At 44.7% G+C, this 17,545-nt stretch overlaps 1 protein-coding gene across 1 annotated transcript; it reads right to left on the bottom strand.

Annotated features, from left to right (window-relative positions):
* Window positions 1-951: 951 nt before the first annotated feature.
* Window positions 952-16,724, bottom strand: elovl6 (ELOVL fatty acid elongase 6). Its single transcript, XM_052065052.1, has 4 exons — window positions 16,393-16,724; window positions 5,794-5,925; window positions 1,898-2,049; window positions 952-1,653 (listed from the first exon to the last, which is right to left on the bottom strand). The coding sequence occupies exons 1-4, from the start codon at window positions 16,473-16,475 to the stop codon at window positions 1,217-1,219; spliced, it is 804 nt and encodes a 267-aa protein (XP_051921012.1). The 5' UTR covers window positions 16,476-16,724; the 3' UTR covers window positions 952-1,216.
* Window positions 16,725-17,545: the final 821 nt, after the last annotated feature.

The following is a 17,545-nucleotide window of genomic DNA, read 5'->3' as shown; positions in this document are numbered from 1 at the left end:
TCAGTGAAAGATAAAAGTGGCTTGCATTCTTGCTGTGGTAAAAACTTGTGAAAAGAAGAGCTGTATAGCCCCACAAGTGCTAATCATGCTTAGCAATTGTGACACTTGTGGTATTTGTATTAGTCTTTAAAATTCACATTTCATGAGAGCATGTCTTTCAGCTCTGTTCAACACTTTATGAACTGAGATGAATTTTGCTTTCATAATTGTGGTCAAAATACTTACACACGAGAGCCTCACTTAGGCAAAGACTCATCATGTTTAAGTGGATGTTCAAAAGGAACCCAGAAAAAAAAGATCAAAAATAATGCGCACAAAATAAAATGCAATAAAATATAAATGACAAGAACAACGTGATAATCCTTTGTTTTATTAAAGCAAATCATCCTGTTAAGGTTGTCATTTTTTAGACAGTAACTTTCACATTGGGAAAGTCAATACAATTAAAAGTGCATTTTACCACTGGAACTCGAGAGGGAGCCATATTCATTTGGGATTTAAACCGTCGAGAATTCAAACTTCACACGCAATAGTTTTGATGAATAGCTGTGAACACAAACAAAGAGACTAAAAGAGGCGATATTTGGCATATTTTTTTTCAACATCAATACAGTGTGCAAAAGCACATAAGCACCAGACACCGTCAATAACACATTAGTCAAATGTCAACGCAGTAGATAACTTGTGCATGATTGTTCGCCTCCCTTTTGTTAAACAAAAACACTTTCCCAACAAACCAGTCAGATAATTCAAATCTTGAATCACTGGAGTGTGAAGATGACATACTAACAACTAGTCCACGATAGTGCCGCAGAAATCTTTTTCTTTTTACTTCTACATAAGAAGCATTGAACATTTCAGAGGTACTGGAATGGCGATTTTGTGTCCTGATGCCTCCATTTTTCAATGAGTAAATGACTAAACTCAGACCTGAGAAAACGTGTCAAATGCTTGAGAAAAAGGTGAAAAGTAACTTTTATTTGTATTGACATAAGAACAAAACAACACACACGCACAGAGATGAGACAAAAACAACCCTGCATATGTAGCACTTTAAAAAGTCAAGTAAACACATGTTTGTGGCCATTTTTTATCATGTGGTTTGGGAGTACTAAAAGAGGAACTTTATTTCATTAAACTTCATCTTGGAATGGCTTCATCATGGTGGTCCACCTATCATCCCGCCATCAGTTCTCATTTTATTCCATTTCTTTTTCTACTCAGTCTTTTTCACAGCAGCGGTCGTTTTGGTCTTGCCCATGTAGGCCCCCCAAAAGAACTGCACAAAGAGCACAAAGTAGCTGAGGTACATGAGCGATGACCAAACAATGTTATGCATGTGCGACGGGCACTCATGGCCTCGCTGCATCCACGAGTACACCAGGTAGTTGACCACGCAGCCCATCAGCATCTGGGTGATCTGCGTCAGCGTGATGAACATGGCAAAGTTGCGTGACACTTTGAAGCCGGCCGCCCGCAGCGCGTAGTAAGAGTACATGACGGCATGCACCAGGTAGTTCATGGTCATGAACCAGCCCCCGCCGGCTACCATGTCCTTGTACGAATACCAAGAGTACAGCAGCACGGTGATGTGGTGATACCAGTGCAAGAAAATCAGCTTCTGCTTCCTTAGCACGATGAACAGCGTGTCACCTGTGTACAGACAAAAGTTGTCACGGTCATATTGGCATCCTACACACGCACAAAAATTTTATTTATATACTTAAACTGGCTCCAGGGCGGAGTTTGGAGGAACTGTATCGATAAATTCTCTTAATGGTCTTGGGAGAAATAACAATTTAATTTTATATTGATTTAGGCTTTATTCACACCTTCCACATCAAGATCGTAACTTGAGGTTCCAGTGTAAATAAATACAAGAAAAGATTTGACTTACCCAGTTCCGGTGCTTTGCTTAGCACAAATGCGTATGCCCAGAACTTGCTGACGGGACCGTTGTAAAAGCTCTGGTCACAAACCGACTGTTTTAGCCCTTTGGACATGAGGATATACGTCATGTAACTTCCAGTGCGGACAGCGCCAAATATACTGTGTGGAAAAGAAACAATAACAACGGCGTGAATCGTGACGTGGAACACAAAGAGTTTGTGTTTGCTGAAAGATATTCATTGTTGCAAGGCATGACATAACACTGGATTGCTGTAACTGTTCCTTCAGTCTACAACATCTCGCCCGCCGTGGAGCATGAAAGGCCCAAATCAACACCAAGGTGTGATGATTCAGATTTGTTTTGCGTGGAGTCACGTATTCCGGAAATGAAACGGAATGAAAATGCCTCATCTGAACACCTGCATTGGAATAAAAAGCTAAAATCCAAATTAAATTTTATTCACATTCACGACGGTGGTAGATTCCTTTTGCAGAACTGCCAATCTATTGAAATTCACTTCCAGAACTACCAGTCTGAATTTCCATATTTTTTTCGATTATTGCAGTATATGACGTAACCAGATAAAAGGGATTTGTGTTGCTGATGCTGTAGCGAAACACTCGTCTGACAGATTTTTTTTGTATTTATTTTTACCTCGATATATCGAGTGCAATTTCTATTGATCACGTGTCTATTGTGATACATAATATTGAATTATAGCACAGTCCCACCTCAAAGGGTATGACATTTTAATGGACGGCATGGCTCAGTGGTAGAGTTAGAAATGCGCTATACAAGTGACAGCCTATTTACAGCCAATTTTAACTAATCCGTCCCCCAAATGCTACCCGAGACATTGCGAGTGGCCTTGAGTTGAAGCTGACATAGATAAGAGGCTGTTTGCTCCTTTGCGCTCTCTTGTTGCCACTTTGTGAGACGCCAGACCCGACCTGGGTCCTGAACATCCATTTTTGTCCTCCATTTCCATTTAAAGAGTATTCTTCGTTTTTGTTTTCTTTTTTTTTCCTGAGTTCCAAGCGCCCCCGTCTCAGCTGGCCATCATGAAACGCAAAAGGCCAACAGCCTGATCAACATCCAACTGTCTGCCAGGCACGATCAAACTTGTTGATACGCATGTACTTCAAGAACACGCTCACCAGCGTACCTCCAAACATTGCCGCAGCCACACAGTAAATCGCTCCACCATAACGAGGCGGCCCAAACGTCCCGTGTGGACCGTTATACCACGGTTTGCTCTCTCTTTTTATTTTTCAACTCATTGTGTATGTGTGTGTGTTAGAATGAGTTATCAAACTATAACCTTCACAACTGAACACAAAACTCTCCAAAAACAGCATCCTTCTAATTCAGGATCAATTTTTTGCCTATTTAGCCTTTTAAAATTACCGGTACACAAAAAATATATGTGGTGCTCTGAGAGGAGTTTAAGTTTATTGCGGATGTCAAATTTAAGATCCCATCCATCCATCTTCTACCGCTTATCCGGGGCCGGGTCGCGGGGGCAACAGCTTTAGCAGGGAAGCCCAGACTTTCCTCTCCGTAGCTACTTCTTCCAGCTCTCCCCGGGGGATCCCGAGGCGTTCCCAGGCCAGCTGGGTGACAGTCTCTCCAGCATGTCCTGGGTCTTACTCCGGGTCTCCTCTCGGTGGGACATGCCCGGAACACCTCACCAGGGAGGCGTTCAGGAGGCATCCGAATCAGATGCCCAAGCCACCTCATCTGGCTCCGCTCGATGTGGAGGAGAAGCGGCTCGACTCGGAGCCCCTCCAGGATGACCGAGCTTCTCACCTTATCTCTAAGGGAGAGCCCGGACACCCTGCGGAGAAAACTCATTTCGGCCGCTTGTATCCGGGATCTCGTTTTTTCGGTCACAACCCATACCTCGTGACCATAGATGAGTGTTGGAACGTAGATCAACCGGTAAATTGAGAGCTTCGCCCTTTGGCTCAGCTCCTTCTTCACCACGACAGACCGATACAACGCCTGTCGATCTCTCGCTCCCTCCTGCCCTCACTCGTGAACAAGACCCCAAGATGCTCCTCCACTTGGGGCAAGATCTCCCCCCGAACCCGGAGGGGGCACTTCACCCTTTTCCGACTGCGGACCATGGTTTCAGATTTGGAGGTGCTGATTTTCATCCCAACCGCTTCACACTCTGCTGCGAAACGCTCCAGTCAGAGTTGGAGAGCTCTGTTTGAAGGAGCCAACAGCACCACATCATCTGCAAAAAGCAGGGATGCAATACTGAGGCCACCAAAACGGACCCCCTCAACGCGTCGGCTGCGCCTAGAGATTCTGTCCATAAAGGTTATGAACAGAATCGGTGACAAAGGGCAGCCTTGGCGGAGTCCTACCCTCACTGGAAACGATTCCGACTTACTGCCGGCAATGCGAACCAAACTCGGACATCGGTGGTATAGTGACCGAACAGCCCGTATCAGGGGGTTCGGTACCCCATACCCACGAAGCACCCCCCACAGAACTCCCCGAGGGACACGGTCAAACGCCTTCTCCAAGTCCACAAAACACGTGTAGACTGGTTGGGCGAATTCCCACATACCCTCGAGAACCCTGCTAAAGGTGTAGAGCTGGTCCACTGTTCCACGGCCGGGACGAAAACCACACTGCTCCTCCTCAATCTGAGGCTCGACTTCCAGAGGCACTCTCCCCGTTGACCACGCGATGTTGCAGAGGCATGTCAACCAGGACAGCCCCACAACATCCAGAACCTTGAGGAACTCCGGGCGGATCTCATCCACCCCTGGGGCCTTGCCACCGATGAAGGCGTGTTGGTGGAGTTGAGGAGGTCTTCGAAGTACTCTGCCCACCGGTTCACAACGTCCCGAGTCGAAGTCAGCAGCGCCCCATCCCCACTGTACACAGTGTTAGTGGTGCACTGCTTCCCCCTCCTGAGACGTCGGATGGTGGACCAGAATTTCCTTGAAGCCGTCCGGAAGTCGGCTTCCATGGCCTCACCGAACTCTTCCCACGCTCGGGTTTTTGCCTCGGCGACCACCAAAGCTGCGTTCCGCTTGGCCAGTCGATACCCGTCAGCTGTCTCTGGAATCCCACAGGCCATAAAGGCTCGATAGGACTCCTTCTTCAGCTTGACGGCATCCCTTACTGCTGGTGTACCAGCGAGTACGAGGGTTGCCGCCACGACAGGCACCAACCACCTTACGGCCACAACTCAGATTGGCCGCCTCAACAATAGAGGCACAGAACATGGTCCACTCGGGCTCAATGTCCCCCGCCTCACCCGGAACATGGGAGAAGCTCTGTCGGAGGTGGGAGTTGAAACTCCTTCTGACAGGGGATTCCGCAAGACGCTCCCAACAAACCCTCACAATAGGTTTGGGTCTGCCAGGGGCCCCGGTGACCAGCGTCCGGGCAAGGGAAACTGAGTACCATGGATTTTATTTTTCATAAGGGGCTTTGTGGGCCGTGCTTTGTCTGGTCCATCACCTAGGACCTGTGTGCCATGGGTGACCCTGCCAGGGGCATAAAGCCCCAGACAACTTAGCTCCTAGGATCATTGGGACACACAAACCCCTCCACCACGGTAAGGTGACGGCTCACGGAGAGGGAATTTAAGATCCCATTATATTAAATATATAATACATGATTGAACCGTGATTGAACCAACTTCCATTGCGCACTCTATTTTCATATTGAGCTCTTCCATTTGGTTGGAAAAAAATGAAATGAGGTCTTTGTGTCAGTAATTTATTTTAATCATAAAAAATTCAGTAATAATGTTTTTGAATTGAAATGTATCCCTCTGAAGTGTCATCAAATGGAATCGCGTGGTGGTAAGATATTCCTGGAAACCTCTACCATTTAAAAACAGTTTACAAATGTCACTCATTTCTTTACCTCACCTGAAAACGGCGAGTGTGAGGGACCAGAGGACCAGAGGCTTCCTCAGCTCAAACTTTTCCCGTTGCTTCATGACATGACGGCCGCCAAGGATGCAGGCGGCGTAGAGGGCGGAGAAAAGGAAGGACTTCTTCCTAAATAAGGCAAACAACGACATAAATGCACATAACATTCCATTCAACAACATACAGTACTTTTGCAAATGCGGGTGCATTTCAACAAACTAGAATATCATTGAAAAGTTCACTTTTTCCAGTAGTGACGGGCCAGGCTGTTCTGGAACCTGTAATGGAATAGCACCTTAAGTGCTGCATCCTTTGGAACTTCCCACCAGTACAAGCCACCCCATGAGCATAGGCACCACCAATGTAACTCCTGCGCTTTGTCATGCAGTCAAATGGTCATTGTTTTACACTCGATTGCATCCCCACGGTCTTTCTTTTGTCATCATCAGTATTTCTGATGTGTACATACAGGTAGTGTAGATTGTGTATCTGCATGCTTAGCGGGAAATCAAAGTGCTTGCATCATCACCATATTGTTTATAAACAAAACTGGAGTGACAACCACTAACATGCTACGCGGCTGAGGTGTAGTAAGCACTTAGCTCAAACTGACCCCAGATGCTTATCGACGGTGCCGCTTTGGCTCAAATGCCTCGAAGCTGCAGCCTTCTGTGTTCAAGATAACTAAGCGGGTGTTAGGACTGCTACACTGAACGCTAACGGAAATGAAGGGCGAGCTACTGAAAAGAAGCACCAAACAGCAAAGAATAAATAAAGAACATATTCGTGGAAATGCAGGCGTGGAAGAGATGCGTGAACTGTCAATCAGATAACGCAAGAACGTAGCAGCATTCACGTGGCAGCAACGCCTAGACTGGACTGCAGGATGACATCATCGTTTCTCAATGCTACCCGGCGCGGTAGCGGGGTGGGGCTCCAGCAACATTTTTGTACTCTCCTTTCAAAGCAGATACAGCGGCACCTCAGCTCGTTATATTTTGCATTCGGCAACGAGATTATGATCACAGAAATATTCTAACAAACTGTTTAATGTACATAGTGGTCTGGGAGGGAGGGAGGAAGCAAGGAAGAAAGGAATGACAAAAAGGATGAACCAAATGGAGGAACCAAATGTATGACAGGAAACAAGGCGGGACGGAAGGAAAGGGGGAAAGTGGAAAAGGGGGAGGGAAGAAGGAAGGAAATAAGGAAAAGAATGGGGAGAAAGGAAAAAAAAGGTGGTCTGAAAGGAAGAAAGGTAGGTCCAGCATGAAAGGTGAAGTTAAGTGAAAATATTTCTTTTCAATATGTGATGCCACTAGTCTAAACATGGCGTCTTCTGCATTAATGTTACATTTAAGGAATATGAATCAATCAGCAAAATCCACCTGTTATTAATTCTTCTCACCACATGCTGTCAAATGAAAATGACATTCCGATGCCCAAGGGCTCAGCTTGTGGATTTCAAGACTAAACTCAGAAAACAGGCGAGCAGGTAGTGGTTATGACCTGAGCCCTTCGGCCGGGAGTCACCATTAAACATTATTTTACTTTTTTTTTAAAACTCATTCCAAAAAAAACAAATTGTAATCTGAATGCCCCGTTCAGACTCGTGAGTGCGCACACATCATATTGTAAAGAAAAATTTTGACTTGACTTTCCTTTTAAGTAAGGCAGTGGAAGCTTAACTGCCTCATGCTCTCGCCATAAACTAACACGGTGCATCTCAACCTCTGGCTAGCATGACCACTATAACTGGTCTTTTGACTGCATAATAACTGACTGTTACTAAAACACTTGTCTGCATCGTTTTTTTTCTCTCAAAAGACGACCAAGTATTGCGCTTTCATAAAAGAAAATGTTGAAATAGTTGTCGAGAATTTTACACTTACAATCGTTCTATATGTCAAAGGTCATTTAACCCATTTGCATGATGTCCTCTGATTGTCTACATTGTGTACTAAACCATGACCTAAAAACCAGTGGACATCGCAAACTGTCATTTGGGGCATACCGTTAAACTCCAACTGCACATGTGATGATTTAATTGACACTTTAGCGCTGTGAATTAACATGTCGGTACATTTGATGAAATAAGTTTCTTTCATTAGTCAAGTTCATGAGAAACAACTCGGCCCTTACAATTTTGATACATCGTTTCTACTTTGGATCCCCCCAGGGTGTAAAACTGCACAAGGGGAACGGATGGCGTCCTCATGCATTCAAGACATGTGGCAACATTATGACGTGGTACTTTTTTAGATATGAGACAGACTTAAATGTCTAGCAATAGGCAAAAGACACTAGCAATAGGCAAAAGACAGGAGGCAGAGTTCGAGGTGGCCGAGTTAAAGATGCTGAGATTCTCCTTAGGAGTGACAAGGAAAGGACCAAGAAATGAGGTCATCAGAGGGACAACTCAGACAGGAAAGTTTGGAGAAAAGTTAGAGAGGCCAGACTGAGATAGTTGGGACCTGTACAGAGGCGGGACAGTGGATACATTGGTAGGAGAATGTTAGAGATGGAGCTACCAGGTAGGAGACAGAGAGGAAGGCCAAAAAGGAGATTCATGAATGCCGCGAGGAAAGACATGCAGGTAGTTGGAGTCAGAGTAGAGGATGCAGAGAACAGGGAAAGATGGAAATTAATGACTCGCTGTGGAAACCCCTGGAAAAGGGACAAGCCGAAAGAAGAAGAAGAAGTCGTGGGGGTCTATAAATGGAGGTCCCCAAACATTATATCACAAAGTCTGAATGGTTGGACAGGATGAAAACACAGAGCTCCACAACAGCATTGCATATTTTGAGAGAACACTGTTGGAAGAGAATAATCAGGTTCTTTATCATACTTAATACTAAACAAAAGTGTTTTAAAACAGTGCAGCCATGTTGGCACCAGTGTGGTACAATCGATGTTTATTTTGGCTATGCCCAAAGGCGGTGTCCTTCTCGGGAAAATGCGGCTACTCTTGTTCGAGAGATTCTGGGCTGTCATGTTTTCGTGTGAGATATTGTATCCCCACATAGACTGATTTGTTTCAATTATCAACCAAATTAAAGTGTTATATCTTGAGAGAAAATCTCACGCTGTTCGACACTTTGTCTGAGGAATCCTCTAACTCCACCTCCTCATCCCGCCGCAGGAGCCCTGTGGCATTTTATCGCCTCGAGATCAAATGGTGCAACAAGAACACCTCACTTGACAAGAATGAGTGAGTATAGGCCAAATTCATTGGAGCATGTTAAAAAGTGATGTCATTCTTCCCTGCAGACATAGGCCTGTCAGCCACAAAGGTTGGTGTGCAGATTAATTTCTGCCTTTGAGGCAGCCAAGTCGGATCTTTGAAACACAGCTTCAAAAGACGCCGTAACCACGGTCATGAGCTTTGCTTAACTAATAAAGTCTTGTCTCTTGCGAAAGGGCTCACCGCGACCGCACACGATGGAAATGGGTGTGGCTTGCTGTGGCGACATGCCCATAACATTTTAATCAATGAATAGCGTAATTCACATTCGTTTTGCTAATTTTATTTGCAAATGAACGAGATTTGTGGGAGTGTTGTGTTGAGGTGCAACAGAACGTGACAGCAATATAAAAGGATAATACCAGCTTTAATAATGCTCTTTTTGGGGGGCGCGGGGGGGATTTCCTAAAAAGTAGTGGTGCTGAAGATAGGAGGATGACTGTACTCCAGACAGCAACACTAATTTTAAACGATAGATTCTGTACTCAAACCCCCTCTGCCTACTTGCTCGGGTTCTTCACCCGAGATGTGCAACAGATTCCTTCAGTTTTTCATTGATAAGGTCTCTACAGCTAGGACTCCGGTCTCAAATACCGCATCTGACCCTCTGTCCATGTTCCATGTTCAGCTGTACTAAATTCTTTTGATACGGTGTCCTTGGCGCTTTTGGAGGATGTAGTTCGCCAGACGAAGCCATCCGGCTCCCCTTGCAGCTCTCTTCCCCCACGCTTCTTTCAGGAGGTTCTCCCGAGTGTTGGTGCATCGGTCTTGGATATCATCAACAACTTTCTTCTGGTGTAGTTCCCCAACAGTTTAAACATGCTGTGGTCCAACCCTTGATCAAGAAACCTGGTCTTGATCCAGATGTGCTGTCAAGTTACAGGCCCATTTCCAAACTGCCTTTCATTTCCAAAATTCTGGAAAAAGTGGTGCATATGCAGTTGAAACTTTTCTTGGATGAACATAACATCTTGGAGGTCTTCCAGTCAGGTTTCAAGACGATGCATAGCACGGAGTCAGCCGTGTTACGCGTTTCTAATGACATGCTCCTGTCAAATGACTCTGGAGACCACGTGTGTCTGGTTTTATTGGACTTAACTGCAGCATTTGATACAGTGGATCACAGTATTCTGCTGACTCGTTTGCAGCACTTGGTGGGCATTGGCGGCAGTGCTCTTGAGTGGTTTAGGTCCTATCTAGCTGAACAGGACCTTTTGTGTCAGCCTTGGCTGCTCTGAGTCGCGCACTGCTCCCCTGTCATGTGGTGTTCCACAGGGCTCAATTCTGGGGCCTTTGCTGTTCTCGCTGTATCTGCTCCCATTGGGTTCCATCTTAAGGAAACATGGTTTCCACTGCTATGCAGATGACTGCCAGATCTATGTCCCACTGAGCAAGAAAGACGCCTTCTCATTAAGGCCACTCCTATCCTGTCTGGAAGAAATCAAAACCTGGATGGCACAAAATTTCTTGAAATTCAACGAAAAGAAGACACAGGTGACATTGTTTGGTCCCAGTGGCCCTTGTACATTCCATCCTGTAGACTTGGGCCCCCTGTCTCCTTATCTGAAATCAACGGTCTCAAACTTGGGCCTTAAACTGGACAGTGATTTCAAACTCGATCGGCAAATTGGTGCTGTTGTTAAATCAAGCTTCTTTCACCTTAGACAGCTGGCCAAAATAAAACCTCTCCTCTCACATGAACACTTTGAGACAGTAATTCATGCCTTTGTCACATCCCGGCTGGATTACTGCAATGCCTTGTACTTTGGAGTCAGCCAGTCCTCCATTAAGCGCCTTCAGCTGGTCCAGAATGTCGCTGCTCGCCTCTTGACTGGTACTCGTAAGAGGGAGCATATAACTCCTACTCTGGCATCCCTTCACTGGCTCCCCATTCATTTTAGGAGTTATTTTCAAGATCCTCCTCTTTGTTTTCAAATCTCTGAATAATCTCGCGCCACCTTACCTCTCTGAGCTCATCCGCCCCTACACACCTGCCCGGCGCCTCGGGTCTGTGGACCAGTCTTTGTTAGAAGTACCAAGAACTAAACTGAGGCTCAGAGGGGATCGAGCCTTTTCTGTTGCTGGTCCCTCTCTCTGGAATGACCTCCCACTGAACATTCGGCAAGCCTCCTCGCTGCCCATCTTTAAAGCCCTCCTCAAAACTCACTTGTATTCTTTGGCGTTCGACTCAGCATGACTTAGATTTGTTCTTGATTTTACTGCTTGGTGCTTTCCACCGCCTTTATCACCGATTCGTCTTACTGTTTATTGTGTATGTTAAATCGCTCCATGTACAGCACTTTGTATGCAGCGATGGCTGTTCGAAAGTGCTCTATAAATACTGTTGACTTGACTATGCCTAACTCGAATGCCTAGCCAAATAACAGCGATTTTGTGAAATGTTTGACACATTTCTGTGAATTTCTACTCATCACGTCATATAGGGGGGTGAGAGACAGACAGAGAGAGAGAGAGACTTGGAGCATTAGCAATGTAACAAACAGCGGCATAAGCAAGACTGGATAACACTTAGGCATCTACGCAAGTACGTGCTGATGTGCAAGTTGGAATATCGTGCCAAACCCAGGAATGCCGTCAACCCTTTCCCTAGCTTTGCATGGATTTGTTGGCTAACCTGCTGTGAATCTTGGATCCGCGTTAGCCGGAAAGGAGATTTCAGCGGTTATACAATCCTGAGTTTGCAGTCTGGGAATGAGTCTGCAGTGTTTTTGACAGACACTGTGTGCTTACAATGATAACATGAATGTAGACACATGCGAGACGATTTTGTCATGTGGTATTGAGCAGAGGGCGATACAGTGTCAATAATAGAGAGGCATGATGAAGAGACCAAAAGGTGGCAGGCATGAGAGCAGGAAGCATGTGCATGTAATCCAATTAGCAAAGCACCCACGGCCCTGATTACATCACACAATTAAAAGAGCAAAATAACCTGACCAACCCGGACACCACAAAAAAGGTCAAACACTTCAGAATCCTGACAGAACTCAAACTTACTTAGCTGTACATCAAGCAAGTATGAGAAAGAATTCCACCAACAAAGCGTCAACAAATGTGACTAGCAACCGGTTAGGGGTGTACCCCACCTACGACCCGGAGACGGTTGGGATCGGCTCCAGTGTGCCCGCCACCCTCGTGAGGATAAGCGGCATCAGATAATGGATTCTTTTTTCCAAGATGGCACCCGAGTAGATGATTGATTCTCTCCTCTTTCATCTCAAGCTGCTTCAAACAACAAAGCGTGTGATGGAAAAGTGGTTAGAACTGCATGACTGTCCGTGTCTTATGTTATGTGTTGTGTTTATTATTTTACTTTATGTTAACCGTTTTGTTAAGCGCTTTGTTACAGCTGCCGCTGTTGTGAAAGCGCTATATAAATCAGCAGGTAAATTTCCCCAGTGTGGGACGAATAAAGGATATCTTATCTTATCTTATGTATTGTATTGTATTGTATTGTATTGTATGGAAACTTCAACAATTTGTGTCCGCACTTCCCCAAACCTTTATTGAATGTTGTTAAAAGGTAAATGACCCTGGCCCAGCTTTTTCGGAACATGGGTCAGCCATAAATTTCGATCTTACTGATCATTTGCTAACAACAATACAGTGATCAGTTTGAACAGTACACGTCTCGTCTTTGTAATGTTTTCAATAAAATATTGGTTGAACATCATTTGCAAATCATACTTTGTTTTTATGTTTAACACAACAGCCACTCCAAAATGAACCTTCGAGGGAACATTTATCCTCATCCTGCGGTTTGTCATTATCATTTAATTATGGGATGGATGTCTTTCATGTTTTCATCAGTTCAAATTTGTTGCACCTGCATCCTGGAACGTGACAAGACTTTTTATTCAATGTTGTGATTGCTTTTGTGCCCTCTAAACAAGGTTGGGTTGAGTGTGTCAAAATAAGAAATGCAAGACAACATTCCCACGGACCTACATTCCTGTGACAGAGCAAATGGCTGACACTTGGATAACTGGAGCAATAAAGAAGGTAAGACTTCATTTTTGGGAACTTGACGTCATTGCATCATTGATTGAGAGTACATTTCAAAGCGCTTGATACTATCGCTATGCATTAGAATAGAAACCGGAAGACAGCATGCGTTCATAGCTCAAATGGTGTATGCCTACAGTCCACTGCTTTTGAGGAGTGGTCACCACCCACGGGAACCAGGTAGCTCCCAGGGGCCAGATGAATAATCTGCGGGTTTGTTCTTAAAATAGCTCACTCATGAAAGGCTGTCAATTTTGTAGTAGTGATAATATTTTAAAATAAACATAATAATAATAAAGAACTTAATAATTTGCTGTAAATAAATAAATAAACAAAGTCGCACCAAGACAAAACATTCTTCAACATCAATGTGAGCCATTACCTGTATAACTTTGTGTTGCTGGAACGAGGTGGAAGGAATTATGGTCAAAACAGCAGTCAATTTCAGCATAAAACCTGGCTCACATTTAGCAATGTGTAGACTTTTCAAAGCCATTGTAAGTGCTGCCGAATTAGTTGAGCCCAGAGTCAGAGTATATATGATCTCAAAGCTTCATTAAACAGTAAAAAGTTAGACTTATTTTGACTATTGGTGGCAGGACTTTATCACCAAGCCACAAAAGTCGCATGAATTAATGCAGTGGATCCGAGCAAGCGGTGCATGCAGCGGAAATATTACCATTGTGAAAGTCCATAATTTGTCACCTTGAACACCTAATACACTAGTATGAACACTAGGCTGGGAGGGGGGAAAAAAAATCAAGACTTTTAAATTGATCACAAAAATTGGTTGACACCAAAGGTTTGCATTGAAACCATCTATAATTTGTTGATGACACACCGTTCATCAGCACCAATTGTCTGACTTCAATGGAGCAAAAAAAATAATAATAATAATGTTTTATGCTTTGACTGCAAAGCAGAGCCAGCAGAGCTTGCAGACAGGAACACAGTAATAACGCGTAAGCATTCCATGATGCTTGTAGACTATCCACTGGAGTGTATTTCAAATGATGCGTGTGCGAGTACCTGTTCCCTTTAAGTACACCTCAGCTTTAGTCCTTTTAATAGCAGTAGTAACATACTTACTAGTAGCACTAGCATTGAACAAGACGGAGTCTTATCAAAGCAGTTCTCATCACTACCTTATGGGAGCAAAGTGTCTTCCACTAAATTGTTGTGGCCATTTAAACTTGTGTCAGAGCAAGTTAAAACTTCTTCAACTAACCTAACTTAAGAGAATTTGCTCGAAAGTGTGTCTCTTGTGAACACAATGAAAAACAGTGATCAAGTGCGAGTGTAAATTGACACGAGTATTGTGGGAAATGTGTACCAAAAATTCATAGAGTAGACGAAAGTGTTTGTTGAGGCAGAATGTTTTTTTTTCCCCCAAATAAGTCATCATGTCTACGGTCAGTGAAACATCGCAGCAGCCTAAAAAGCCATGAGAGGCACTTGACCCCGCAACAGAGCGTGACAGCAGTACTGGTTAATATGAAAATGTTGTTTACTTTTAAGTGAGTAGAGTATGAATAATATACATAAACTCTGGTAAACTTGAAAAAAGAAGTCAACTGAGCGATGTTGGCGGAGGTGCTGGTAGGGGGTGATGACCAAAGTATTCGATAGGATAGTCGATTCCCAAAAGACTCATTTGTGACAGCCCTAAAGAAAGCCAAACGGGCCGACTCATCAAATACTGTCATGTGCTTCTCATGTGCTCCCCCACAAAGGATTGATGTGATGTGAAATAAAAAAAGCGGGAGACACACTCCAGGCATCATTCCGAAAAAACTGGCCCACAAACTGACTGAGACGGCCGGCAGCCCAGCCTGCGGTCATCGAGGTTGAAGCAGTCGTGAGTGATCAACGTCATGTTAATGGCTGCAGCAGCACACTCTCATTCACGGTTATAACCCTCTGGAATGATATTAGCAGATGGTTTTCCTGTCTATGATTGTCAATGTTGGATTACAGTACATTTGGGAGACATCTTAAGCCCTTGCATCCTTTGCTAGTGTTAGCCTGGAAGATGACTATGCAAAAATTCTGCTTTTAAAGGGGAGCTATGGAAAAATGACCGACCGTAAATTCGAAAGTAGAATACGCTCTTGAATAGAACAACCACCCTCCCATGCCACCAAATGGCCTTTCAAAAGCAGTTCTATCTCTGTACACATGTACGGTATTATGCACCCTTCCAATTTGTTCGAATCCATGCTCAGAAATGTACTGCAACTGTTATCCGCAAAGCAATATGACAGATATGACAGACCTTATCAAGATGAGGTCATGTATATGTGTACATTGAACTGAATTAGAGCCTGTGGCTTGCTAAATTGCATTTTCTTGATACTTTTTTGGGGTACTGCCTCATGTCCTTCCCCTTTGTAAATGAAACATCTTTGAGAGGAGCCTTGATCAACAATCTACAATGCTCTTTGATAATTATTTGTGACTGGTCGCGCCGGTTAGACCATGGAGATAAGGTTTCAGGGGATCTTGTTATTCATGCTGATGCACATGTATTGTTGCTACCCTGCCTCCTTTCCCCTCCAGCTTAAGTAAGAACCTCGCACTTTCCCTTGAACGACCACGTGGGTGACATCTACTACGAGTGAAGGCTGCACAGCAGATCTGCGATCTGATTGGCCGCTGCTCTGTCAGCAGACATCAGTAGAGGCGTCTGATTGGTGCTTCCGTAGTGCAAGGGGATGGCAGGCTCTTGTGCTGCTGACCCTTGCGGCCTCATACATTCATTTGCACTGAAAATGTGATATAATGTACTTCATGTCGATGGCAAATCCATGCAGTGAACATTGAAGAAGTCAACTACAGCCACAGCAGAAGACTGTGAGGTAATACATCCTGTGGCTCTTCTATGTATTTTGCGGCAGGAAATGCACAAATGAAAATAAATATATAATAAAATAAAAAGATACATTTGAGGCTTAAAAGAAAACGTTGGGACACACAAGTGAATGGACCCCACAATAAAAATATCCGGAGGCATTTCGATTGGGCTTCACAACACCGACAGGCTATAGAATGCGCTGCGTTTAAACCAGTTTGGTCGCTTTCATCCACCCCACATTAAGCTAAGCTTGGTATGGCCGGGGACAAGATGACCTTAACAGTATCATCATGGTGCCCGATGTGTGGAGGGGGAGAAGGACGATGGATGCGTGTCTGTGTGGAGGGGGCGAGGGGGAGCGCTGGGGGGTAAATCACAGAAGAATCAAGGGCATCACACGGCGGGTTCGGACGTGAGGCGTACGGGGCGTTGCGGTGCTAGATTGGAAGCGTATAGGTAAACGTGTGCTTACCAGTTCTCCTGCATCCATCGGATGGCCTCCTCCTCGTTAAACTGCCGTTCGAACTCGTACTCTTGGAGGGCTAACACCGACATACTGGCGGCGGCGGCGGCGAGTTCAGCGGTGTGAGAGAGATGGTTGTAGAAATCAGAGGACGAAGAAGAGAAGCTCTGCTTTATTCGCAGCCCGCCACTCACATCGCCCTAGCCGCCGTCAAGACGTCTCGGTCGCGCGAGTGCTGCTGTTGAGGTCGTGAGTCGTGATTAAATGACTGGAAGTGAACGCAGCCTCTTCTTCCTTTACCCGCCAGCCGGCCTCCTCAGCATAGCCACGCCCTCCGCCTGTTGAATTGATGGTATCCCGTGGGTCCTAAAGCCGACCGCCATTTATGTGCTGCTGGAAACGGATGCATTTCAATTTCCGAATCTACTATATGAAACTGCGAAAGAGACACAACCGAATGAAACACTGCTTGTGGTCTTCTACCAGTTTTCTGAAACTGGTTTGCGTTCGCCTCAGTCAGTTGTGGGTGTCTTTAAGTGGATGTTTAGCGAAAATAGTTTGCTCTGTGGCTGCAGGTAGGCTGTCTCACTCTTCCCACACAAGGATGCATGATTTACCCAAAACCTAGAAAGAAAACGCATGTTGAAGGTAAACCCTGTTTTTAATCAAGTATTAATTAAATAAATACAGCAGCATTTATTTAAAAATGAATAATGAATTCATTTTGTGTCCATTTATTTTAAGGTGGGTGCGATCACACATCCACCCCCTTCGGAAAGTGGAAAGTATCCCATGCCTGAGGTAAATTGTATTGGATTGCATCGTGATATGATTGTAAATTGGGTGACGACACGGATGCATGCCACAGTTCAGACTTTGTTCTGCAGAGCAGACCCCACCTCTTGCCTAAATTCAGCTGGGATACGCTTAAAAATAGTCTGACTCAACACAAAAAGTCTGTTCAATTGGCAAGTGTTCATGATGTCAATTTCACCAAATGACATCACTTTTTTCCCGTCAGTAATGTGACTATAATCTGTATTATCCATCCATTTCCCCATCCACTTTATACTCACAATGGTCGCAGAGAGTGCTAGAGCCTATCCCAGCTGTTTTTGGGCAGTAGGCAGGGAACACCAGTGCCAGCCAATCGCAGGGCACA

The sequence above is a fragment of the Hippocampus zosterae genome, chromosome 1 (assembly GCF_025434085.1).
Source record: "Hippocampus zosterae strain Florida chromosome 1, ASM2543408v3, whole genome shotgun sequence".
Classification (NCBI taxonomy): Eukaryota; Metazoa; Chordata; class Actinopteri; order Syngnathiformes; family Syngnathidae; genus Hippocampus; species Hippocampus zosterae.
Note: the sequence above shows the minus strand (reverse complement) of the source record. Positions and strands in the feature narration are given on the sequence as shown.

Coding starts and splice junctions, on each gene's coding strand:
- elovl6 (XM_052065052.1), bottom strand. CDS start 16,475: ATGTCGGTGTTAGCCCTCCAAGAGTACGAGTTCGAACGGCAGTTTAAC. Junction 2,050..5,793: donor CTCACACTCGCCGTTTTCAG/GTGAGGTAAAGA, acceptor TTTTCCACACAG/TATATTTGGCGCTGTCCGCA. Junction 1,654..1,897: donor AAGCAAAGCACCGGAACTGG/GTAAGTCAAATC, acceptor GTCTGTACACAG/GTGACACGCTGTTCATCGTG.